The following is a 24,660-nucleotide window of genomic DNA, read 5'->3' as shown; positions in this document are numbered from 1 at the left end:
TATCCATCCACCACGTGCGGGCCGGGATTGGGGAATGGGAAATTTCCTGATCGACATGTTGCATGCTTAGTCTTGTGATTTCATCTCCTACCTCAGTACAAAATTCGAAGCATCCATGAACCTTGCTACTTACTCCGCTGTACCGTATATCTAATGCTATTTTTATAACAACAATGTGTGCGAATCTCCAATCAAGTCAAACGAGAGTAGGGTATATTGCTATCTTGGTATCAGATCCATCCATTCCTTGCTTCACCCTCTTTCCCCGCATTTCCCCGTATGCTGGGATAAAGCAGTCCTGCAAATCAAACAAATCATTCGTAGCGAATGTGGGTATGTGAAACTCAACAAATATGCAAGGCAAATCAAATCGCGACAAAATGGTCCATCAGAAAGGAAACGGCCCCAAATCCGAAAGTGTACAAAAAAAAGTAGCCTTCTATTCGCCCATGCTCAAATCAAATGCGTTTTCGTAAGTCGGCCCGCGAGAAAGAGGTCAAAAAAAAAATTGTGCAGAAAAGGATTTGAGAAGTGAAAAGTGAGAGTGCGGTCAGGTGCAGATAGTTCCATTCCAGGCCTCCGTCGAAGTGTTCATCCCGGCAATGTGCATCGAATGAGCATCGTCGTAGAGTCCGATGCTGAGATCTAGGGTTCCATCCGCCCGTGACATTTGTCCGCAAAGCATGTTCTCGAGGTAAGGCGGTGCAAAAGCAGGAGAATGCTGAAGCGAGCTAGGCTCGGAAAGTAGTCGAGGAGATGGGGGGTAGAGAGGATGTGACATCGGAGCTGTCACATAGGCTCCTGCAGCGTCGAACGGCGAGCTCGCGATCGTCACCGCAGGAGGTGAATGGAGGGGAGATTCGAGGGGAGGAGTGAAAGGTGCGTAGGTGGCTGAGGTCGCAGATGGTGAGGATGAAGATGCGAGGCGGAAGTCCTGGTAGTTGCGATATGGGCTGGGGGGTGTGGGAGAGCACTGCTCGAGCGAATGTCGTGGGGACCATTGAAGACGGCTTTTGTACCTAGCAACAATGTGCCGGGGTAGGTCCATGAGACTCATGGCAAGTTGTAGTTCAGGGCTGAAGGGATCTGCAGTGCTCCTCGTCACAACAATCCGGTAGATCTCCTCCACAGGTCCGACTGACAGCGGGCCCAGGTAGGCGCCCCCCATATCGGGAAATAAGCTGTCCAAGGCGACTCCAACGGCGTAAAACTGTGCAAGAATAGCCAGAGCACCAATATCTGCATCACCACCGCGGAGCATGGCGGCGGGGAGCCAGAACAACCATCTGCGTAGAGGTTGGACACGCTCAAATGCTTGCTCGGGTGTCTGCGACAGAAGATCCATCCGAAAGTTGCGTACAAAGTCGAGCAGCTCTCCAATCCGGGTGTAGTACTCGTGGTTGTGAACAACCCTCTTCTGTACACTCTGAAGGGCCACAATAGTCTGGTCGAGGCTGGCCAGGTCGGCGTCCTCGAAGCGGTATCCTGTCATAACTGGAGAGTTTGTGCATCCCAGATACCTCTGGTTCTCGAGAAGCACTGCTAATTCAGACTCGTGCTTCCAGATTGGGTGCATCGCATTCAAGACCTTGTTCGAATTAGTTTCTTTCCCCTCTTTCGAACCGCTTTTTGACCGGTAGGATACTCACCGTAGTAAGGCCTTGCTGCAAGGATGCCCACGTTTGCCAATCAGACGCTTGCCACGAGAGAAGAATAGATGAAGCCAGGATGGCCTCGCAGTTCTCCTTTGAGAATGTACCAATGGCCTTGTGCAGACCCTTGATCGCGATACCGCGATGATGATATGCCAGCTGTTTGGTTTCCTGATTCCGTGTGATCCAGGCCAGGTGGGAAGCCGACAGAGTCAAGATGGAGCTCATCACGAAGTCGTTGGACAGAGCCAGGGACAGAAAACTTATGAAGATCGTTAGATACGCTCTTGCTCATTCTCATCAAGGAGACCTTACAGTGGCATTTTCTGGGCCCAGATCGTACACTCTCCGAAACCACGGCGATGAAGATCGATTGACAGTCCAATGATATGATGGATCAAGCGCAAGTCTGACCGGAATAACTTGTACCATGCATTCCGAGGGTAGTGCATCAGTTCCGGAAAGGGAGGCACTCCCGTGACGTGCCAGTTCTCAATCTCCATCTCGATCTCGGGTGACATGAGCAGGTCGGGGGCTTTGCGGGCCTTGTTGGATTGCTCACGAGCAAGAGCAACATCCATGTAGTCACAACGGCAATTGTGCTTGGTGCAGTTTCGACTACTCAGGAATTAGCGCAACGGACAGCGTACACAGTAGCCGGCGTGCATTACCATTGTGGGAAGGTCTCGTCGCATCTGATATGTCGCCTCTTGCAAGTAGCGCAGCCATTCCTTGACTTGGTATGGCTCTTGCGAGGAGGACCACCACCAGGACCGGCCATTATGTCTGGTGATAATTGGGGTAGCGGTTATAGAAATGTTGAGCTTGAGGATGATGTCCTAGGAAGAAGGCTACCAACGACAGCCAGGTGAGGGTGATACACAGTGAACAAAAGATCCTTGGGAAGTTGAAAAAAAAAAACAAAAAAAAAATAAGTAGGATGATCAATGGACAAAGTATAAGTAAGTTTGCCTTCTTGCTCTGACGTTGGGGCGTCGGACGCTTGGAGCAAGGACGAGAATAAAGGTGGATGAAACGACGGAGGGGAAGTATATAGTTGATCCGGGACAAGGTTAAATGAGAAGACTCCAAAAATAACCTCGAGCCGCAAGCCGCAGGTGGAGGAATGAAGATATAAAGCAGATGCACGTGGAGAATACGAGAAAACGGCAAGACCCTTGGGGTCGGGTTCGCGTTTTGAACCAGTATGGAGTAAGGAGGATGGATACTGGAGGAGATGGTCAAACGAGACTGACAGGAACAGGAGCAACGGAGGATTAAATCAGTCAGTTAGAAATTAGGGAGGCTTTGAAAATGCAGCCACCGGGCTTCTCTTGTCCCTTTCTCAGCCGTTGAGCAGTAGGCAGTTTAGGAAGAGGTGAACGATCCAGTGGAAAAGGAAAATCCACGACAGAAAAAAGAAAACAAACTACTATTAAAATCAGAACAAATTACCTAGCTACCTCGACAGACAGTGATTAGTAAAAGAGACGAGGTGGTAATAAAAATAATAGTAATTAGAATGAAATATAATAATGCAAAAATGAAGGGGCCATCATCATGAAAATAAGGAAACTAGATAGATCAAGACTAGCCCACTGCTTGAAGATTGGCACGTCGAGATGCTCGAACGCCACAGCGGAGGACCGGTCAGATGCTGATCGTTTGGGATTGATCATTGATGTATGGAGTCCAGTCGGAGAGATCGTAGATACATGGAACCATCTGCCGCCATGATGAAAAGAGTAAAAGGTTCAGACTTCCATGTGGGGGCCCAGAAGATGAGCAACATTCATCATACAGGGTTTCAGTTACAAGCCTACAGACTGTGGAAGAGCATGCATCGACTCTGGATACTACTGCAGGTGTAACCAGTAATGAGCAAGTCTGCTATGTACTTTGCCAGGGAGAATGGTAGTTGGACAGACGATGATCCTAGAGTGTCTCCTACGTGGAAAGATAACCGGAAAGCAATTCCTTAGTATCAGTTACATGTGTAAGGGCTAAGGGGGGGGGGGGGGGGAAATATTCAATATGATAAGAAAAAAGATTAATAAAATTAAATAAAATAAGAAAAGAAAAAAAAAAGAAAAGAAAAAAAGAAAAGAAAAGAAAAGAAAATCTACGGCTGGACACAAAAATACGTTTAAGGATACAAATGGACTCAAATAGCACCTGGAGTTCAGCTGGAAGAGGGGTTATTCGGGGTAGCTTTGACCTGGCCCCTGTCCAGCATTTCTCTAGTCCTAAAGCATCGAATCATCATTTTTCTTCCCCCTCCAGCCGGTTGCACCACTGGCAGAATCACCACCACCACTATACTGTTTATGGATTTGGTGGCTCCGGAAGATATTCTAAGGCCGTCTAACTTGACAGGCCATAATACAGTTTCGTCTGGACTTGCTGTAGACAGCCTGTCGCACTTTTTGCAAGACCGAGACCCGACATAGGATGGACACTGCAGAAGGTGTTTATCTCCACTGTTCGCCAAGGGCTGTCGGCGAGCAGAAACGGGCAAAGTGTAGGGCGCAAATGTCAAGGTTAGTAATGTTCAGTACAGCACTATTGAAGTGCCGGACTATCATTTCGTCATGCTGCAGTCAATTATCCCTTGAGCAGAATGGGTTGCATTGTATCCTTGTCTACAATGATTCAAGAAAAGGGGCGAAAGAAAAAAGAAATCACACAGAAATCACATTCCAAACGAGAAGTGTCATATCGCCGTCTTTAGGGACTTGGACGCCCACTGCTTAAACTTGAAACCTACCATGTTCAGTCGGGATCCGGACAGGGTCTGCCGGATCTCTGGATCCTCTTGATCCAGAAAAACGTCCAACTTGGTGGAATCTGGGGCATCTGTAACAATCACGGAATGGTTCATTTATTTTCGAAGAACTTGCCCATTCTGGATTTTGGGGGAGAGACAGACATTGGTTGGGGACAAATCTCCGCGGACCACGGTACAATTCCCTGACTATACTGGTTGTGGTTAGCATTAGTATCTAGCTAGGCGGGCAGTGAGTCTGACAGACAGCTCACCCAATATTCCCTTGTCATTCGTCACTTCAAGAACAACCTTACAGGACTCAGGGAGTGGCTCTGCATTGCTGGCAATCTCGCCTTTTTGAGTATTACCCCCTAACTGTCGGAACTTGAGAAATTGAACTGTTGAGCGAACAGGTAAACATCACATTTACTCCACAAAAACACTAATCAACAACCCCTTTTCTTGTCTCGGGTAGGCGCCTGTTGCCGATTCGGCTGTGTGGAGGATGAGCGGAGGAGACAGTTTTAAATGAATGTTTCTCGTTCATTGTATCCAAATTGAGTCTAAGTCTAATGCCAAGGGATTGCTGGATGCTGACGATTGACACGCTAACACCGCTTATGTCAACTCTTGATTGGGTTGATTCTGTCTATCACAATTAGACTTCCAATTGATTTAGCTGATGATGAACCGATGGCCTAGGCTAGCTTATGCTATGTGCTAACTATCTGTTACTAATTCAGATACCTAACTGCTAACGAAGATCTCAACTCTCAAGTGCAATTAACCTTTCAAACTTTTGAAAAAAATAGTAAGCTTAAAACTTGCGCGGATGGAAATAAATAGGCTTTGTCTCATTGTCGGTCATCGGTGCTGAAGTTGGGCCGCTGTGCCCCTTAGACTGGCAGAACGAAATTGCCCTTTCAAGCCAAGAAAACACGTTGGCTCCACTTCTCAAGTGACGTACAGGTCAGATTCCGACCTGAGGGAGGTTCGATGTTGTCGAATCAACACTGCTGCCGTCAGGGTAAAGTAATGATACATTGACCATCAAACTGCTCGCAGCAGTAGTACCTGCTCTTCAAGGCAAAAACCGTCAAGAATAATCCGCAGTATCAGGGATGGCAAAAAGCAATCGAAACAAGAAAAATTGGTCAGATCACTAAACCCAGAAAGACCAAAAACCGTCATAGGCACTGCATGGGCCAATCAATCTCGCCCAGCTCCGCATCAACTAATCCAAGCTAGGCTGAAGCAGTGACACTCTAAAGTATGAGGTACTAACCAGTTAAGGCATCATCACGCTAGTTTGAGAGGGAAAGGCTTCTTTAGGACCAGTCTGGAGCACAAACAATCTGTTTAGCATTCGCACCGCGGAGATGGGAGCTCAGCAATTCTCAAAGTTTGCTGCTATTACTGGAAACACTTCTTCCAGCTAAGGAAAGTTTGAAGAACACTGTGCTGTGCAGCTCATGCCTGAGCGATCCCAGCAACCAGGGTCATTTGCGGCTGAGTTTTGACCAAACCAGTGAAGGCCACGATCACAATCAGCCTCTTCAAGAGCCCTGGCAAATAAATGCGTATGTTTGCATCTGAAGAATCAGACTGACATGGGCTATTAAAAAAAAATTACATTGCAAATCAAATGCATATGTGCACGAGGTTGAATAGTCGAAGAAGATAACAGGATGTACCCTAGTCACTGAGCTCTGGGTGGAATGCCACGCTGTTTCAGCCTTGAGACGCAGACGCCAAGGCCCAGTCACGCCTTGTGTGGGACAAGATATTCCCAGGCCGCCGGATGAAACTTCTGGCCGGCGGCTTCGACCCACGTCCAATCGAGAAAGGAACGCTTCCGCAATAATATATAAGACTATGACCTCAGAATTCGGCGGGTTAGTGGCATTTCGGTGGTATTCCGCAGAAGGATTAGAAAGGCTTTCGAAGGATGAAAAGAACGGCCAAGGAAGGGTGTGACAGAACAAAATCGCGACTGCTTACAAGTACCTACATGACTAGGTCATGGTGGGAATTGCAGAGGCTATCCTAGACTATCAGAGCTATTCGGGGTTGCGGGCCGAGACCATGGTCATGGGGAAGGCGCAGAACTCATTGCCCAATGAGAAGCCTCATAAGTTTGTAGCTTTAATAATTCTGTTTTTGCTTGTGGTCGAAAAGATCAACAAGACTCTAAAGTGCTGTGCTCTGTAGTTTGGCGACATGGATTATCAGTGCCAATTTTGTGACATCACCTGATGATCCTGTCGATTGTTTCGCCTTTTCGAGTCATTTTCATTCAGTAGACCCCCTGCATATGTACTGTGATTTGGAGTACTGTCCATGCTCTACTAGGTATTTCCCCACCCGACCCCATGTGTATTCTCATGCACTGTAATACAGAGCATCACCACGTTTTCTTACCGAAGGGATAATCCCTGATCAATCAGTAATCGGTGATTTCATGTGGCTGTTGCCCATGACAGGATCTTGCCTGGGCAGGCATCACTGTCACCGTGTCTCAGCGAAGGCTGACGTCCAAGAGTAGGCAACAGTCGGTTAAGAGATCAATAAGACGATGAAGCCTACTTTTCTGTAGGGCCTGAGCTCCAGAGCCGAGCCTTGGCGAAGACTTGTAACTTCATCCCTGTTATTCACAAAGATTTCACCCCTCCAGAACTAGAAGTTGAGAAGGACAATCTTTGTTGAAGAGTGGAAGTGGGTCAGGCAGACCCTTGCCTCCGATAACCCCTCACTAACCAAATTTAGAATCCATCGGTCGTTGCCGATTCCAACACCCAATCATAATTAGGGCGTCGCTCTCCGCGTCTGATGGTCGCTGCCCACTCAGATTTCCGTCGGGCCCCACCTCCATCACCTTTGATGGAATCCAGCCTGACGGGGCTTTCTGTCTTGAACCAATGGGAAGCCAGCCTGGGGTGATATCCCGGTCCATGTTCTGCGTTTCTCGCGAGATGGAACCTAATCAGGTTAGTGCGGGTCTAGATCACCGCTTGTTTGGGTCTGTCAACTTAATTTTTTCTCGAGGTCCGGCGCAACTTTAATTCGGCTGCTCTTCTTTGTCTGGGATTTGGTACCCATTGTTTTTTTACACTTTCGATGGGCATACTAAGCGAGATGAACGTCGAGGAGGTCGTTCATTTGAGAAAGCGAAAAGAGTGGAAATTAATGAGCTTTCCATGACAACGTAGCAGTCCAAGGACCGCTTTATTAGTGATCAGGGTATGTCAAAGGTATGCTGTGTACGTAGGATGCAATGTACCCAAACGGGCGAAGGGCGCACACATGGACGCCCCGCCCTTCCCTGGATGCCATGTGGGTTGACAGGGTGAAGCAACCTGCAGAGTGCAGGAATAGTCACTTGTAGCCATGTGTTCCTGTCCAGGGCCATGGAGTCAAGGATGTGACTACTGCCTCCGTCTCCGTTTGAATCACCGTCCTTCTCGAAAGACGAATACCCCCTCGTCACTTGTCAGAGCTCGCCCCGACATGCAGTCTGTGAGGACGATAATCACCCTTTTCCGCTTAGGCCATAAATGGCTATGTCAGAACCTAATGGTTAGGACTTTTTGAAGCGGACTAAGCTAACGTCCCTGATCAACCAGGCTAGAACGAACGGATCAATGTCTATGATGCGCTATGTGACTCACAGCCTTCCTATGGAATCCATAACCGACCACAATCAGGCCCACTTCAGGGTTAAAACTTCCAGGACGAAGCCAACCGAATTCAAGCTATATGGAGTAAACCACACTGGACAGTGAAAGCGAAATCAGGCACGACGGACGGAGGAGTGATTAATAATAATACAGCCAGCTGCTCCCAGCCAACGATATTTTACCAAGGCTTGTCGTCCTATCAGAAGCGTCTTGTCAATTGCCTTTTACGGACAGACTACTCTGCGTAGGGACTCGCATCACACTCTCGTCCGTACTTGTCCAGTCTACGTACTCTGTATACTACAGCACAAGTAAAGACCACTAAGAGAGTAGTAGTCAGATGGACAGAGATGGATGACAAAGACACAACAAGAGCCTCAAAGCCAAGACGCCAGCAGCAGACACCATACCCGAAACTGTACTTCTCCACGAAGCAAAGGTGTCATGCAATGCAGTTTGAAGTTCGCTGTATAACAATGAATAATAATTCACAGCCCCCACCAGCCAGGTGCAGCTCACTAGGAAAACTCGCTGGTCAGTGCCAGTGGCCGAGGCCTGTGGTCAGTGGTCATTATTGTCCTAAGGCTAAACCCAAACCCTCTGTCCAGTCCCGGTAGTCTCTAGGCTCCAATCTCGATGGTGTGCATTCAGCAATTAGACCAGATTGTCATTGTCTGCGAGAGATAGCCTTGCCCTAAGCTCCGATTCTTCAGTCTTACCTAGATGGGTGTCAAAATGCGAGTGCTGCTCCCAATTGGCGAGATCGAGCATGGATATTATCGGAGGAGGACGCCCTGTCACGCTTGCATACTCCCTAGCCTTGGAACATGACACCTCCCTGTATGCACCAGGGCAACCCCGGAAATTGCCCAGAATCTCCCCCGGTATCAACTAGAATCATTATATCCAAATCATCAAGGATAACACGGAGATGGGAGAATACAGGAAGTAGCGCAGGCGTAATGGTAGCCTCCTTCCCGTTCAGGCCTTATTTCGCGATGCGAATCGGCACTCACTCGCAGTTGCACTGATGAACAGCCGGTGATCAGTGCCCATGCCAAGAGGCGATTGCTTCTATACTTATCTCCCCCTCTCGGATCTAGGCTTTGGATCATCCGCGTAGCGGCGTTGATCTTCATCTCAGTCTCCGCTCGTGGGTACATACTCCGTGAAGTACGCAGTAGATACACCAAATTTCCCTGTGGATTTGGATGGCCAGAAGATGATGCAGGGGTTTGAAGCAGCTAATAGCACACAAGTATGAAGTATACTTGCAATGCAGCCAGCGGGCTGAAACTGTTAAAAATAGATGTCCGAGATCAGGTCTGTGTCTGATGCTGGGCTGGAAGTCAGAATGCACTCTGTGATTCCAGTGAAGAGCGACGTTGACGATTTGTTACGTGTTGGGATGGATATCTCCCACAATCCAGAGGCGAAAGGTCGGAGACAGTGATACCCTGACAGGCCTTCAGCCTGCTGAGAGTCATGTTTACCTACAGCCTTGTCCAGCTACCAATGTTGGCCAATGCTGAACATGACACAGGTCTGGCAGTTGCCACGCATTTTGTTTCTACCAAAGTGAAGAACACTCTGACCGAGTCTGCTACCGCTCACTGTCTGAGATATCGCCATCAAGAATAATCAGTCGCTACCTAGTCTATCATATCTTACTAGCTACCTTAGCTATCTCATAAATTTCATAACAGATCGACGGAGGGTACAAATCCTCGCCCATCCATCCAGAGTCCTCTTGCCGCATCTTGCCTTCTCTTTCGTGGTATATACCCTTCCGCATTATACTGCTTTTGCTTCCCCAGACTCATGATCAGGAGAACATCCGATGATGCCACTTTCCATTGCAGTTTTGTACTGTCACTGCCCATCAGATCAACGCTCTATGCAGACCCAAACATCACAACATGTGCGTAGAAGAGAAGGACAAAACACGATTAAACTGGACAGGAAACACGCCTATGAAGTAAACACAAAGAAATCAAGGTTCACTCCGCCCTAATGAATTGAACAGAAATACTCGCCACACTCAGAATGCAACAATCATTAAAGAAGATAGAAGAATGTAATGCATTTCTGAATTGCGCCGGTTCCCCGTCAAAAAAGGAAAAGAATGGGTTTCTTTTTTTTTAGACGAAATCGTAAGACCACTGCCGACTCTAAATCTGGTACACAGAACGGAGTTTCTGGACCACGTGCTGCGGAAGCTGGGTGAGGAACGAATCGAAATCGGGTATCATATTTTTATAGCCTTGCAGGACCTGCTCTTCATTAGCAAATGCCATCGAACAGTGGGATAAAACTACAACGAACCTGCTGGAACGAGCTCTGGATATCACGGTAGTCCTCTTGATGAAGTGACTTGGTAGGGAAGGTGGCAATGGCCTGGAAGTACTCGCCCAGACAAGACTCCAGGGCCTGCGGGTTCTTCATCACAACGTGATTGAAACCGAGGAATGCGGATGCCTTTTCGCGCGTGAACTCAATCTTGTTCATCGACTTCAGAAACGAGCCGGCATACTCGGCCAGGCGCGAGGCAAGTTGATCGGAGCAGCAGAAACCCAATCTTCCGAGCGCCATCGCGGCATTCTCATTCACCGAGTCGATAATTTCCTCGTTGTTAATAATGGTAGACAGTCCATGGTACAGCTTGTCGGCGTACGGTGCCAGATTGGCTTTCTCGGTGACGGCAATTTCCCCGCACGACCAACAGGCATTGTTCAGTACGCTGAACCCGGTGTGTCGCTCATCATCTCGGATCAAGTCCAGGTCGAGCTGCTTGATCAAGGTAGGCATTATGTTGGGGATATATGGCTCAAGCTGAGGGAAGATATTGATGGCGCAGTCACCGAGTAATGCGTACGACGACTGCCGGACCTCGTAATTCGGGTCCTCCATGCAGAAGCAGAGCAAATCAAAGAAGCGGGGTTGCGAGGTGGCTACCAGTTCGCCGCTCTTCTGGGGATCGATGGCTTGTATGATCGCACTGAGGAGGTCTAGACTGGTCACCAAGAAATCCTTGTCGGGCTCATCAATGGCCTGGTTGTTGACAGACGCAATGTATTCCTGCAGGTTCTCGTAGATGATTTTTGTGCACCGTTGGAACAGAGGAGGTGCAAACGGAGCAAAGGTGTCGCCATACGCCGCAGCAATGTACCCCAGGCACTCGAGCAAGGGGAAGAGTTCCCGGGACTGATCCGTCACCTTGTTGTACCGATCAATCAGGGCAGGCATCAGGATATCCACCAGGTGCGGTTTCGCCAGTTCTCCCATCACACATTCAGCGAGCGTCTGGACGCAATCATACAAGATGTACATATTCCGATCCTTGTACTTTCCAAAGCACTGCACAAACTGCCTCAAAATCGGCTCACAGTAGGGTATCAAGTTAGCGTCTGACTTCTCCTCCAGGCTGGCAAAGGCCGATGCGGCCGCCTCTTGCACCTTCTTATTGCCATCCAGCATCCGGCGCAGTATACCCTCCATCATAGGCTCAAAGAAACGAGCCCTTTCTAATGGGTCAGCCAAGTGCGAAGCCCATTCCGAGTATCGTCCAAGACACCAGCAGGTAATCTGTCGTACGACCGGCTGGGGGTCGTTTAATAGCGAAATCAAGTAAGGGACAAGCTCGGGAAGATGGGGCGTGACTGCATCCATACAGCCATCTGCAACCGCACCGAGCGTCAGGACAGCGGCTTCACGCTGGGGCCATTGCTCATGGCGGAGAGTTTCTTTCAGATAGGGCAGGATGATCTCGAAGATAGGCTGGTGATAAACGTTGGAAAAGACATCCAGCGCAGCCGCGGAACATTTTCTCAGGGTCCACTCGTCCTCCGGGTCATCACCGAACTCGGAATCCTCAATTTCACCCTCGCTCAGGTCGTCATCGTCATCTTCGCCAGCGGCCGTGTCGCCGTTAGCTTGCGCTCCGGACTTAGAGAGGTCCAAACGAGCGGCTTTCGATTTGGCGAATTGGGGCCTGAGGTCCTCCTCACGGTCTTCAAGTTCAGCATCATCGCCTTCACCCGATAGGCGAATCGCATCATCCTCATCGTATACCATGCTCCGGAGCAGCACCGGAACAATCTTTGGCATGTGTGGCGCCAAGGGCTGTTGCAGCTTCGCCTGCTCTCCTGCAACCAGCCAGAACTCCGCCGCATCGAGCGCGAGTTCGGGGTCCTCCGCGTTGTTCTGCTGCATGATGATATAGTTGACCAATCCTTCCATGTGCGGGACGAGCTTTTCAGGGGCAAAGTCTACTAACTGCGCGAAAGTCTGACACACCATACGTCGCACATCGGTGTCGGTGTCGCTGGCGAGCTGGAACAACTGCGAAAGGAACAGATCCAACGAGGCGATCAACGCCTGCGGTCTGCTGGGGAGGAAGACGTGGATGGTGCTCAACGCCATAGACCGAACCCTGGGGCTCCCGCTGGATGTGAAGTCCATCAACTTCGGGATTATCACATCGAGAGGGCGTTGCCCCTCGTAATCCCGATCGAGGACCTTGCGGTTGTCTTCGCAAACTTTCGCGAGGGCCGACATGGCGGCTTCCTGAGCCAGGACCGGGACGTCCCCCGAAGCGTTCTCCACCAGACTGAGGAGTTCATGCAGCACCTCCGGCCACGCCAACAGCCCCGCCTGTTGCAACAGTTCCGTGATAATGCTACCGGCGGAGTTCCGCACCTGAAGGTTGCTGTCTCGCAACCCGGCCAGGGTCGCGGATCGGATGTATGCTAAACTGGGCTGAGAAATTGTATTGTATGCGACACGGATCTTCGTCTTGAGGTTCATCGCAGCGGCGAAACGGACCAGATTGTAAGTATCGTCATCCATGCCCACGGCCGGGGGGATTTGCGGGGTGCAAAAAAGATAGGTAATATAATTGACATAGTCGGGGGAGGATGTCGCTTGAACAAGCATCTATCAAACCGGAAAACAAAAGAAGGTTTTGTCAGTCACATGTACCTAGCCCTCTGGAATGTATATGTGAGGCGAGAAAGCAATCTGCCGATGCGAAAGACATGGGAACGGAAAAAAGTGTAAAGCCTACCTGTTCGGCCTGCTTTTGTGCTGCGCGATTGTGAGGATGTAACGAGTCCCTGAGACAGCAGGCGAGCTGCCTCAATGGCTCATCCTGAGGTTGCCATTCCATTCTGTCGATTAATATGAGAAGAAATATAAAAAAAGGAAAATTAAAAAAAAAAGAAAGACAACGTCGGATACGAAAGGCAAAAATGCCCCAAGAGAAAGAGTATGTGGGAGACAGAGGAGGGAGAGGTTAGTTGGCGGTAGTAGTGTAGCCCAGTGAACCCCGCCGTCCACTAGATACTTGGGGGAAAGCGGTCTCCAACCCGTGCGATTCTTCGCCTCTCCTCAGAAAAGGATAAGTATTATAGATGTATGACTACTGCAGATCAAGTAAGGTGTAGATTGTATTATTAACAGCATATATGAAAGATATGTGAATAGAGCAAGCCTTATAGAAGACCAAAAGCCCGTCTGGTGGCTGAAAAAAAAAATATATCCCTGCCAGCAAAAAGTTCTTTGGGAGTGAAAGTGAAATACGGATACCACCTTCAAGGTAATTATGGCAACAAATCCTCCAATGTAGAGCCAGCAGCACAACATCCTAAAGGAGGACTATTTATGCGGGTAATTATCAGTATAGAGGAGGTTATAGAAAAAATTTGCAGGATACCATGCATATCCTGATGTATAATGACAAAAAAGGTGGTTCATCAATGAGGCTTTCGTGTGGGTTCTCAAGGTACGCCATGAGTGGTAATTCATGCGTTGAAAGGTATTATAACACCCAGAGATTACCTATATTCAAACCCGTATTATACCATTCTTACCTTAGGCACTCCAGGAGTTGATCAAGTACACTGCCTTTGTCATGAACCATCTTGCTCTTGATTTGGGATGATATCAACACTTTGCATCGTTGTATGCCAAGTTCAGAGTCAGCTCATAAGAGTGTCTATCAGATTGTAAAATAGGTCTATCTGACAAAGACAGAAAGCAATGCTATGCAAGATGTGCTCCTCTCTACATTATTCTATACATCACTTGCAATATATATCAAGAGAAACTTCAACCAGCTGAATGCAGCAACCAGCCTCCAAAGACGGACTTCCCGGGTCTTATTCGAGGAGCCCTCACTATTGACTGCATATAATCCCACCCTTACGCCCAGACCAATTTCTTGATATCATAAACCAGATGCTCCAGAATCCCTGTACGTTTCTTGGCGTCTTCCAGAGAGATAATCTCTGAGTTCTCAATGACAGACGGAGGCTTTCCTCCTTCACCGGGACGCGGTCCCTCGCCGGCCATCATCGCGCGCTCAATCTCTTCGCAGATAGACCGCACCCAGTCGGTTTCACTCACAGTGCCGCTACCTGCGGTACTGTCTTTTGCGACGGAGTTGGATTGCGGAAGCGCTTTGAAGGCAATGAATCGCGTGGTCGACTGCGTGCCACCTCGGAGCCAAGAATATAAGCCACGTTCGCCGCTGGCTTGCGCATTGCTGTTCTGGGACTTGGTGTCGACATCACTCTTCAGAGACCGGGTGTTGACGCGCCAGGCGTTCTCGCCGCCGTCGCGGTACTCGATGACTAGTCCAACATTGCCTTGTTCATTCGCTTGTGACTCAGTCAAGATCGATGTGATATAAGTGCCGTAATTCAAACGCGATATTGAGCGTAAATCGATGCGCTCGAATGAGGTTACTTTGTCAGTATTCCAGTCAAAGCGGCAACTGTAGACAGCCGCGTCAGTCAGGAGCAGGACCGCTTCCTCGAATGGTAAAGTTCGGAGGGTGTTGGGCTGCCGAGGAGTGAGCATAGTCCAGCCTCCCAGGAACTCTTCCGACTGGTCGCTAATCACGATCTTGCAGCTCGTATCGATCGCGCTCCGGCGTAGTTTCTGCACGGAGATCCCGGGATCCGCCGTTCGCATCTCCATGGCAAATTCTGCGAATATACGAGTCGATACATTTCCCAGAAGATAATCAATGCATGCCTGTGAGAAGTAGTCATTGACAATATTGTTATAGTATCTAGACAGCGTCAATCCGAGATCGTTCAGTGCGCCTCGATAGTCACGCTTGCGAGTTCGAGTGTAGTCTCCCTTCAAAGCTGCCGTGGAGGAGTACTGCTTCGAGATCGCATCGCCATTATCTGCCCAGAGGGTATTGAACCACTGGGTAGACGAGTCGCGACTCAAATCGATGTCAATGCCCTCGAGCTTCAGTTCGCGTTCCAAGGCCCACTGACCAAAGGCACATTGCGCAACACCGGTACGATCCAAACAGTCCATGCAGTTGGTGCGAATAATGCCCGTCTGGCTTCGAGTGACCGTGCCATTCCGTACAATTGTATCGCTGTACTCGTTTAGGACGGACTCTAAACGTTTTACAAGTCGGCTCACGTTCTCGAACTTCATCCCCCGGCATTCATTGTGGAAGTCAAACCACTCCATTCTGAGAGGTACACCGTCAATGCCGCCAGAGTCGTTCAGCACCCGCGCATATTTTTCGTATTCATTACCAAGCTTCAGTTCACCGGCTTGCTTGTCGATAAGAGACACCGCTTGGAGTTTGCCATACCTTCGAGCGAGATTCCGAAAATGCCTGTCAAATGCAAATTGGTTTGTCTCCGTCGAATGGTAAAGCACCGGAACCGGTCTGAAAGCATATGGAGACTGCGAGAAATAGAGAGGGATCGATCCGCGCACTTGAAGGTAAGAATATACATTGTGGCCGGGATCCCAACTAGGAACTGAAAGGATTTGCTCCGTTTCAACAGTGTTTGCCGTGTTCCCTTCGTCATCAACGCCGCGTCGAAGATACCGGAGCCCAGGTCGCTTGACCGACCGTCGCGAAATCAAAGTCAATAGGAAATTTCGCTTCGCGGCATCAACCTTGATGCTCTGTGACTCGTCTTTCTCACCGAGCATTCGACCTTCTGTGTGCTCCTCTGCGACGTTGGAATCTGGCTGTTCTGATTTAGCCGACACGGTGAACTCTCGCTGGCCTACGAAACCCTGCACAAGAGGTAAGATGAAGCTGTGCGCGTCGGCTTTGATGAAAGGATTCATCAAGTTCTTATTCCAGAAAAACTGTGGATATCCAGGGTCAGCTAAACGGCCTCGTTACGTTCAGTTCGAGAGCGATTTCACATACCAACTCATCAACTACTTTGTGCATAGGTATATGGTCGTTGCGCGTTTCCTGGGCACCGAAAGACCTTGTTAAATCGTAATCGTAGGCAAAGAAGAAGTTCTGTGAAGAATATATAAGTCTGGTGTACCGCAGCAACTTCGGCAGCAGTTCGACCGTTGGGTCAGAAACTTCCTTTCCACTTTCCAACGGCGAGTCTGCGCCAGCACCTGGCGCATCCGAGGCCGCAGGTGACATCTCCAAGTTCGCGATTGGAGGCTGCAGTTCGGTTCCCAAGTCCTTTTCGCTCCCGAGAAGCCTCTCCGTCGTGTCCTGGCGGACATTGCTAAGCCCTGGGAGTCCTAGTGTCTTTCTTGAGAGCCAGCTCGCAGCGAATCGCCCGAACCGGACACGCTTCCCAATCACTTCTTCGGCTATACTTTCATTGCGGTCTCGGAGGGAAGGGTCGTCCTGCGTTGGAGATGATGGCTCACTGTTGATGTCGGGTTCTCCCCCATCTGTCTCGTCGTCAGAGATGCTGCCTTCTGACGCTGTCTCGCCTACACCCGCCTCGTCCTGAAGAAGGGTTTCTTTTGCCTGGGAGATTGCCCGACCGGCATCCGCCTGCGATGAGAGCGGAATGATGGCAACATTGGTTATGGAGTATATTGGTTTGCCTTGTATCTGTGCCACTTGCTGGCGTTGCGTTATCGAGATCAGAAACGAGTATGATGCAACGGATAAAAGACCTCAATTAAGACGGTCAGTTAGCGGCCGGTGCCCAAGAGAGCTTTTGCCAGGGGGGAAGAAGTTTGGTATATTCAGAATTGCATAGACTGAAGACAATATCACTAACAGTAGCTGAAGATGCTAACTTACCGACTAGACCATAAGCCTCCAGTCCGGCCTCTTTCCTCACAGCGGGATCCGATGCCGGCGCCGGCAGGGGCGAGATCTTGTTGGTCTTGTAGTCAATCCGGACAGACTGTGGCTCGTAATTGCCACTGTTACGTCCTCCATTCCCATGCGGCTGAAGAATGAGGCCGTCCACAGCCGCGATAATGACAAACTTGCGCAGCAAGCCAGGCATGTCGCCGGATAGAATTCTCTGTGGAGGCAACGACCCAGACTGGTGTACGTGAAGACGAGAAACGCTTGAAATCACAACCCAAGGTGTACAGCTGAGTTTCACAGGTATGCCAGTATGTCACAAGAGTCTGCATCATCAATGCGAGCTGTTTGACAAAAAATCGCGTTGGGCGTGGTATGAATCGCCCAGCTGACCTTGCGCGTACCCAAGCCAACCCACCTTCGCCCGGCGGGAGAAGTCTTACATCATACCTAGGCAACCCCAGCGCTGGAGCGGCTTGCCAATTGTCATGCTCTCTTATCAGTAAACAAACAAGCCATGATTGCGTACGTGAGTTCGGATTCTTAAAATAATCAATGCTGATAGCATCGATACAAAGTCTATTCCAAAGTCGACACAAGTGCGTATATACAGTTCTTGTATTGGCACGCGACAAAGCGGGCTGTTCGCCGAGCCAATGTGCAATTATCCAAAACGAGTATCCAAAACAAAACATCCAAATCAATCATAAGCAGCCCTTGACCATCACCCTGGTATATCCTGCGCTTGTAGAAAAGTAGAAGTACAGTTGCATCCCGCGACCGTAATGAAACCGAGTTAGATTGCGGCAAAAATAACGGACGAATCGATTGTGACAATAAGGAAACCGCAAGTGGAAGGAAAGCGTTACAGAAGTGTCTTTTTTGTTCGTGAAGAAAGTAAAGAACCGTCGGAGAAGATAATAAGACAACTATGGTGATTCGTAACGTTCTATCACTCGTCATGCTTATTGGGATGTTGTGTGGTGCGATCAATATCATCGCTTCGTTTATAGGTCGGCCCCGGTTCTCCGTCGCTCTCCTCTGTCAACTCTGACAGACCGAAAGCCTGATTCTCAACATCGTAGGAATGCATGAGGCCTTCGCGGTCCCCATGCCCATTCATGAAAGCAAAGCTAGATGAACGACGGTGTGGCTCATTGCTCCGGCGCGATTGCATCGACCGCCGGGTCTGGAAGCTGGCAATGCCATCCGTAGGCACCCCTTCATCATCCAACTTCGAACTAAGCAGGTGCCGTCCATCGGGATCATGCCGGGAAAGGTTCAAAAGGTACACGCCGGAGAAGATTGTGAGGAATCCGCAGAGCAACGAGATGGTGTTGACAGCATCACTTGTATTGAATCCCTTGAAGAGAATAAAGGAGGCGCATAGCGTGGCGGTTGTAAATGTAACGTAGTAGAGAGGATTGACACTGATGGACACCGTTAGCGTCAGGGTTTTCTTCCTGGAGTCGCAAGAGCTTACATGGATGTTGAAAACTGATTCAATGCCTTGTTAAAGTAGTTCATCTGTGTAAGGATGCAGAAACCTGTGACGATCATGAAGACGTATGTTGACGCATGTGTGAATTGGTTGTTTCCGTTGAATGTGAGCTTCAGAGCGATTCCGAAGGCCTTGACGGACATGACGGAGACGGAGCCCACTGTTGAGCAGATAGAGATAAAGATCAAGGGGTTCTTCTTTCCATAAACTGGCGCCACTCGGTAGATCATGACCGTCGAGAAAATCGCAACCGCAAGGCAATAGATAAGGAACCCTGACAAAGTGACGCGAGTCAACCATTGTACGTAGATAAACGTCGAGAGAAAGATAAGGACGATGTTCATGGGACGTACCTGGCTGAATCGCATAATCGAGGATTTCATCAACTGTTTCGACTGGTTTATCAGGCGGCGCATGCAGAACGATGACAACGGAGCCAAGCAAACACAAGGCGCAGCCCAGTTTCCCCAGAATGCCAAGTCTTTCATGCAGAAAATAGGACCCAAGGACAGCACTTTGAGGGACGCGGTCAGCCAGACGCGGAGGACTTAATCCCACCCCGGTGTTTCTTACCCGATCAACACACTAAGCGCACCCAGCGGAGTAACGAGAATGGCGGGTGCAAAGGCATATGCAGCGAAGTTGGCAACTTCCCCGATGGCCACTGTAGGTCTCCGTCAGCTCTCCAACTATCCCTTTTGTAATTGCAGCCATTCATACATGTAGTGACTCCACCCCACCATATCGGACTTTTGAGATATGAAAAGCCTTCTCCTTCAAATCCATGCCTTTCCGAAGCGTGCATTAATCCCTGTATGCGATCAATCAGTTATGCCGTTCTATGTGGCAATCCATGTCATCGGCGGGCGGATCGGGGATGAGGATCATGGAGGTCGGTTTGCCGCGGCCGGCAGGCGAGGCGAACGAACCTTTTTCGTGATAACGAAACTTGTGCCTGGAAGATGAGTCAATACAAGGCAAAGACCCTGGTAAGAGATACTACATACCGATAGCCATTGTTGACAGAATGGCCAAGAGCAGCCCGACATATCTGTATCACAGGGATCAACCTATTAGCGATGAACTGGCCTGACGGACAGGTAGTGGCGGGCAAGCCGCGCGGAGTAAAACCGTACTTCTCTGGAAGCATCTTGACGAATCTGCAGGAGCTGATTGCTCCTCCTCAAGTAAAAATCCCAATGCGAGAAAATATTGGGGAGAATTTCAAGTTGAGGTCAACAGAGCACCGGAGGGTTGAAGCATCAGGAAGGCGCCAACAATGACAGGCAACGAAGCTGCGGATTAACAGAACAACACGCAGCAAAGTAGTGAACGACCAGATAGAGGAAACAGAAAATTTGAGCCAGCCCAAAATTTCTTTTCTGCAAGCTTATTTTCTTGGGGGGGGGGGGGACGATGAACGGTCGAGAACTCCCTGCGATGGAAGAGAGAGCTTTGATTGAGACTTCCTTCAGTTTGGCGTTCCAGATCTCACTGGCTTGGTGCCTGCGCTCGTGCGGTGGGGTTCCTCCCTCTCCTCCAAAGACGGAACCGGGGGGCTGCGCTTGGGATTGACGCGTAAGAGGCAAGCTGAAAAGGCACAACAGAAATAATAATGAGTTTATGAGGCAAATTCTTCAAAACAACTGTGTCTGTACACAAGGGTTGGATCTCAACCAGGATCAGGAAATAGGACTATTCAAAGTCGATGATAACCGCATAAGCCTCTCTCAGCGAACAATGTGATTGGCATGACCCTACAAAGTGATACTTCGTCCTACGCTAAATTTCAGTCAATAAAGTGGTATTATTATTGCTGGAGAACCATTCTAACTTGGTATCAAACTAGACGACAATGCCTACCTACTGCTAGCACACTGCATTTGCACTACTACTCAACATGCATCAACTCGATAAGCTTGAACAGATCGAGAATTGCGTCGTCTAATGCCAGGGACCTTAGTATAAGACTGTTTGTACTCCGTACAGCCAACATACCTTGGCGCATTAGAAACGGACAACGGTGTCCTTTCGGTATTGTTGATTATCCCATTAGGTCCCCTTCACAATTACATAACGAATCAAATCAGCTAAGTATGGAGTAGGTCCCGTCTTTATTCAAGCCATCATTATCTATCTATCCAATCATCAGCCTGTTTCAGAGGCCGTTCTTCCTCTTGAGCCCTTCCCGTGGCCTCCCCTGGCTGCGATCGGCGTTTCAAACCACGGGCTTCTTTTGAGGACCTGAAGTAGCAAAATTAAAATGGCAGCTGAGTGCTAAGAATAACCCTCTCTGCACTATGCTGTGGTGCAACACTGTGATGACCAAGGACATGTTTGTTCTTTGGGGTCATTATCCATGGTCTTCGGTAATAAAATGGTGTCCAGGATTTTCTCATTGGAATTATTGCCATTATCCCCTTACAGACAGAGATTATTCAGTGCTTACCAGCAACCTTGAAGGGATTCAATATTATCCCCTTACAAGCCCCTGATGTAAGGACAGAAGCGTATTGATCAACTACTTCCGACTGTCGACTGGGAGAAGAGCACCATCAAATACACGAACAAAGAGATTAAGCAAACTCCATGAGATGCCCGGCATATCTCTAGTACTATGCCTAGCAAAACAAACCGTAAGACAATTAGGAGATTTTGAATAGAACATTATGAAGATTAAGCGTATCATTTTATACCGTCCAGCATAGCAAGAACGGAGTAAACCATCGCACCGAAACACCATCACGCCGAGCTAATGCTATAGAAAAAAAAATAATAATAATAATAAAGGCCTTCTGTTATAGACATGCGCACAATGGCGAGCCCATGCACAGTGACCCCAAGGATGACCCATGGGTCGAAGTCGAAGGTATCATCTTGCATGCCAAAGAAAACGAAAGCAGATGCGAGAAACAATATGCACTTCAAACGCAGAATTGATATCACATACAAACCTGACGTGGCAGCCAAACCTGGCTTGCTTTCAAAGAAGGAGAATGCAGTTCGGAATAAACTCGAGACGGTGGGTGTACTCGAGTAGAAGCATAAGACCAGAGTGTTACGTACCTTGCTACAATAGCTTGTCGAACTCTCCATTGTCGGACAATTCCCTAGGCTGAAATGGAATGCAATACCAAAGTATATGGCTGATATGTGATCGACATCCATCGCGAAACGAACCGCTGGTTTTGCTAGATATGAGTATGTTTGTTAGATAGGGGCGTGAGCTTTTGAATGAGCTCAGGTATGGCGGGGATGGGAATGAATGAAGGAAAAGTATGGGAGCAGTCTAGGAGTATCATGAGGATCGAGAGCGCTTGAGGTCTGGTGAGGCATTCTCGGCGATATCAAACTCATCTTCCGGGTCGCGGGATCGTTTCGAAGCTCCGTTATCGAGAGATCTCAAGCCGGAGACCGGGCTTTCGTCGACAGTATCGGGACCATCGGCAAACCCCAAATCGATATACTCTTCATCGTCGAGCGGCAACTCATCGTCATGCTGGCGGAGAATTTCGGCTGGAGTATCATCCTCGAACTCATCATGATTCTTGCCAAATTCACTAGTGTCGTCGAGATTTCCATCCTTGTTCTTAGAACCTTTGGAAGGACTCTCGAACAGATCTTCTACGAAACCAAGCGTATCGTTGGCAGGATCTGGAGTATCACGTTCTTGTCTCTCTGATACCTGCAAATTCGGAACTGATTCCGAATCCTTGTGCAGATAGTCGTCGTCACCAGCTGTGGAACTCTCTTCCAGATCCTGACTATGTTCTTCAACATTGTCGACGGCATCGTCAATTGAAGGACCACCATGGCCCGCTAACGACTGTTCTGTGCGAGAATCTCCGACGACAGGTTTGACGGAGCCACTGTCTTGTCTCTCATCATCACTAACGCCAGGACCTTCAGGGACTTCTAGTTCCACAGGACCTGTCCGTTCAAGATTCTCCTCGCCACTTTTGTCAATCTCAGAATGCTCATTCCCAAGGTCACGATCTGTCTGGTCATTATGCACGGGACTGGCAGAGCCATCCTTGTTTTCCAGCTCATCGTTCATATCGGCTCCAGGGAGATGAGTCATAGTGACAGTTGTATCTGTCTGTTGCTCTTCAGAATCGTTTGATTCTTCATGAGCTGCCTCTTCGTTACTGGCGGTACCCTTGTCAAATTCGGGATCATTGGCATCTTCAACCTCTCCCTCTTCATTCAGTTCGTCCTCTTGGACATCGGTGGCGGGAGCAACACTAGAGCTCCGCTTCGCCAAAGAAGCTGTGTCGTTGCCTACGAGCTCCTGGGCTTTAAATGCCTCTCCATTGTCCTGTATGTCATGGTGAGACTCATCTTCATCTGATGCAGCCTGCAATTCGCGAGCATCAACATTCTGGTTGGTCATTGGGCGGTTTGGTGATATGGGCTCTTCTTCTTGACCCTGAGCTTCTTCTTTCTCTTCTTCTTCTTCTTCTTCTTCTTCTTCTTCTTCTTCTTCTTCTTCTTCTTCTTCTTCTTCTTCGTCATGAGCTCCTTCGTCATGAGCTTCGGAGACCTCCCCGAGCTGTTCATCAACTTCCTGGTAATCATCCCACAAATTAATCTCGGACAGCCCCTTTCCTTCGCTCGCAGCCAGTAGCAGATTTGAGACTTCCGCTGAAATAGTCGACTTTGTACTCAAAGTAAGATATAGCGGCTCGGGGGACTCGATTCCGTCATTGTGGCAGAGGCGCAGATAAACATCGATAATCTGGTGCAAGGTCACCTTCGAGATATGTGTGGAGTCCTGTATCAGAATATTAGCACGCGTAACCAGAATACATGTGTGACACACTCACCTCCATGAGCTGTAGATTCAATGACTCGATGTCTAGCACGAGAGTTTCATTCTCTCCAACATGCTCATAAAGGACCTCGCGACAAGACTCGAAAAGTTTCCCGAGGGGTTCGTAAGCAAGGCTCTCATCTTCGAGGAAAAAAGTCTCCGAAGAATCACCCTCGTGCGGGGGAAATAGGGAAATCTCATTGTCCTGATAATAGACCTTCACAGGATGCAGAGCCACCTGGCCCGTCGTATCAGGCTCATGCTCCGACAATTGTTCAGGCCCTTGCAGGCCGAGATCCTGTGCTGCTTGCTCGTCTGTACCTTCATCTCCTGCTGCACCATGCTCTTCAACAGGCTGCGAGATCTGACTAGCATGCTCGTCGCTGCCTTCGTTATAATCATCAGAGCCCTCAGGATGACCTGGATCCGGACGGGTCTTCGCGGCATCAAGAGGCTTTAACGCGGAATCTACTTGATCTGTTTCGTTAGTGCTGTTGATGGTGTCTCCAGCGATTTCAGGCTGATGCGTATCAGGGGGTTGATCTGCATCATCGTTGCGCTGATCGAGGGCTCCCTGTAACTCATGACCATTTCCATCGTGATACTTGGGTTTCGCTTCAAGATGAGCCCCTACCGCAGGCTCCTGAGCATGGTCTCCCGCGACGGGATATTCAGCCGACCCCGCTTCTTCTGTGCCTGGTTTATCTGTGTTGTCACAAACCTGGACGTCCTGATATTCGGGGGCTGCAGTATCGGCATCGTCAACATATTCATCTTCCAGCATTTCTTCCTCATGTGACTCCTCTATCCCATATTGCATCTCTACATTGTGACTCGCCTCCTGATATTGATCGTCAGCGTCGACCATAGTTGGTTCGGCGACGTCATCTATCATATCGGCATCTCTCGGTCCATCTTGGTTTATATCCTCATCATGTAATGTATCCGGGTAATCGTCGGCTGCAGTCATATCTTTGTCGGCATTTGAGGCTTGGTCTTCCATGACATCGAGGTCAATGTCAAAATCATCCACATGACCCTGATAGGGAGAAGCCATCTCCATCGTGTCATCAAGACCAGGGACTTCCATGTTGGTAAATGCTAGTGACGATGCAGTGGCCATGGCATAGGTGTCTGGAGTGTGTTAAGGTCTCGCGTTGCTAATACTGGTACGCGCAAAACT

The 24,660-nt window shown here is 49.0% G+C and overlaps 5 protein-coding genes across 5 annotated transcripts; all 5 read right to left on the bottom strand.

The window, feature by feature from the left end:
* Positions 1-16: 16 nt before the first annotated feature.
* AFUA_1G15910 (putative C6 transcription factor RosA-like) lies at positions 17-3,321 on the bottom strand. The gene is made up of 4 exons (XM_747864.2): positions 2,324-3,321; positions 1,968-2,270; positions 1,650-1,914; positions 17-1,588 (listed from the first exon to the last, which is right to left on the bottom strand). The coding sequence occupies exons 1-4, from the start codon at positions 2,431-2,433 to the stop codon at positions 551-553; spliced, it is 1,716 nt and encodes a 571-aa protein (XP_752957.1). The 5' UTR covers positions 2,434-3,321; the 3' UTR covers positions 17-550.
* Positions 3,322-7,255: 3,934 nt separating this feature from the next.
* On the bottom strand, positions 7,256-13,717 carry AFUA_1G15900 (putative importin beta-2 subunit). The gene is made up of 4 exons (XM_747863.2): positions 13,162-13,717; positions 10,422-13,031; positions 8,088-10,369; positions 7,256-8,030 (listed from the first exon to the last, which is right to left on the bottom strand). The coding sequence occupies exons 1-3, from the start codon at positions 13,261-13,263 to the stop codon at positions 10,268-10,270; spliced, it is 2,814 nt and encodes a 937-aa protein (XP_752956.1). The 5' UTR covers positions 13,264-13,717; the 3' UTR covers positions 7,256-8,030; positions 8,088-10,267.
* A 289-nt stretch (positions 13,718-14,006) lies between these two features.
* AFUA_1G15890 (uncharacterized protein) lies at positions 14,007-17,647 on the bottom strand. Its single transcript, XM_077803990.1, has 3 exons — positions 17,152-17,647; positions 16,297-17,021; positions 14,007-16,232 (listed from the first exon to the last, which is right to left on the bottom strand). The coding sequence occupies exons 1-3, from the start codon at positions 17,360-17,362 to the stop codon at positions 14,298-14,300; spliced, it is 2,871 nt and encodes a 956-aa protein (XP_077660158.1). The 5' UTR covers positions 17,363-17,647; the 3' UTR covers positions 14,007-14,297.
* A 30-nt stretch (positions 17,648-17,677) lies between these two features.
* On the bottom strand, positions 17,678-20,077 carry AFUA_1G15880 (DUF803 domain membrane protein). Its single transcript, XM_747861.2, has 8 exons — positions 19,801-20,077; positions 19,672-19,715; positions 19,594-19,619; positions 19,385-19,475; positions 19,238-19,328; positions 19,018-19,178; positions 18,647-18,938; positions 17,678-18,593 (listed from the first exon to the last, which is right to left on the bottom strand). Exons 1-8 carry the CDS (start codon positions 19,812-19,814, stop codon positions 18,116-18,118), a joined length of 1,197 nt encoding a protein of 398 aa, XP_752954.2. The 5' UTR covers positions 19,815-20,077; the 3' UTR covers positions 17,678-18,115.
* Positions 20,078-20,843: 766 nt separating this feature from the next.
* Positions 20,844-24,600, bottom strand: AFUA_1G15870 (uncharacterized protein; the record flags this gene model as incomplete). The annotated part of the gene is made up of 2 exons (XM_747860.2): positions 20,844-23,438; positions 23,491-24,600. 2 exons carry the CDS (start codon positions 24,598-24,600, stop codon positions 21,963-21,965), a joined length of 2,586 nt encoding a protein of 861 aa, XP_752953.1. The 3' UTR covers positions 20,844-21,962.
* Positions 24,601-24,660: the final 60 nt, after the last annotated feature.

Source organism: Aspergillus fumigatus, chromosome 1, assembly GCF_000002655.1.
Source record: "Aspergillus fumigatus Af293 chromosome 1, whole genome shotgun sequence".
NCBI lineage: Eukaryota > Fungi > Ascomycota > Eurotiomycetes > Eurotiales > Aspergillaceae > Aspergillus > Aspergillus fumigatus.
This window is presented reverse-complemented; position numbering and strand designations above follow the sequence as displayed.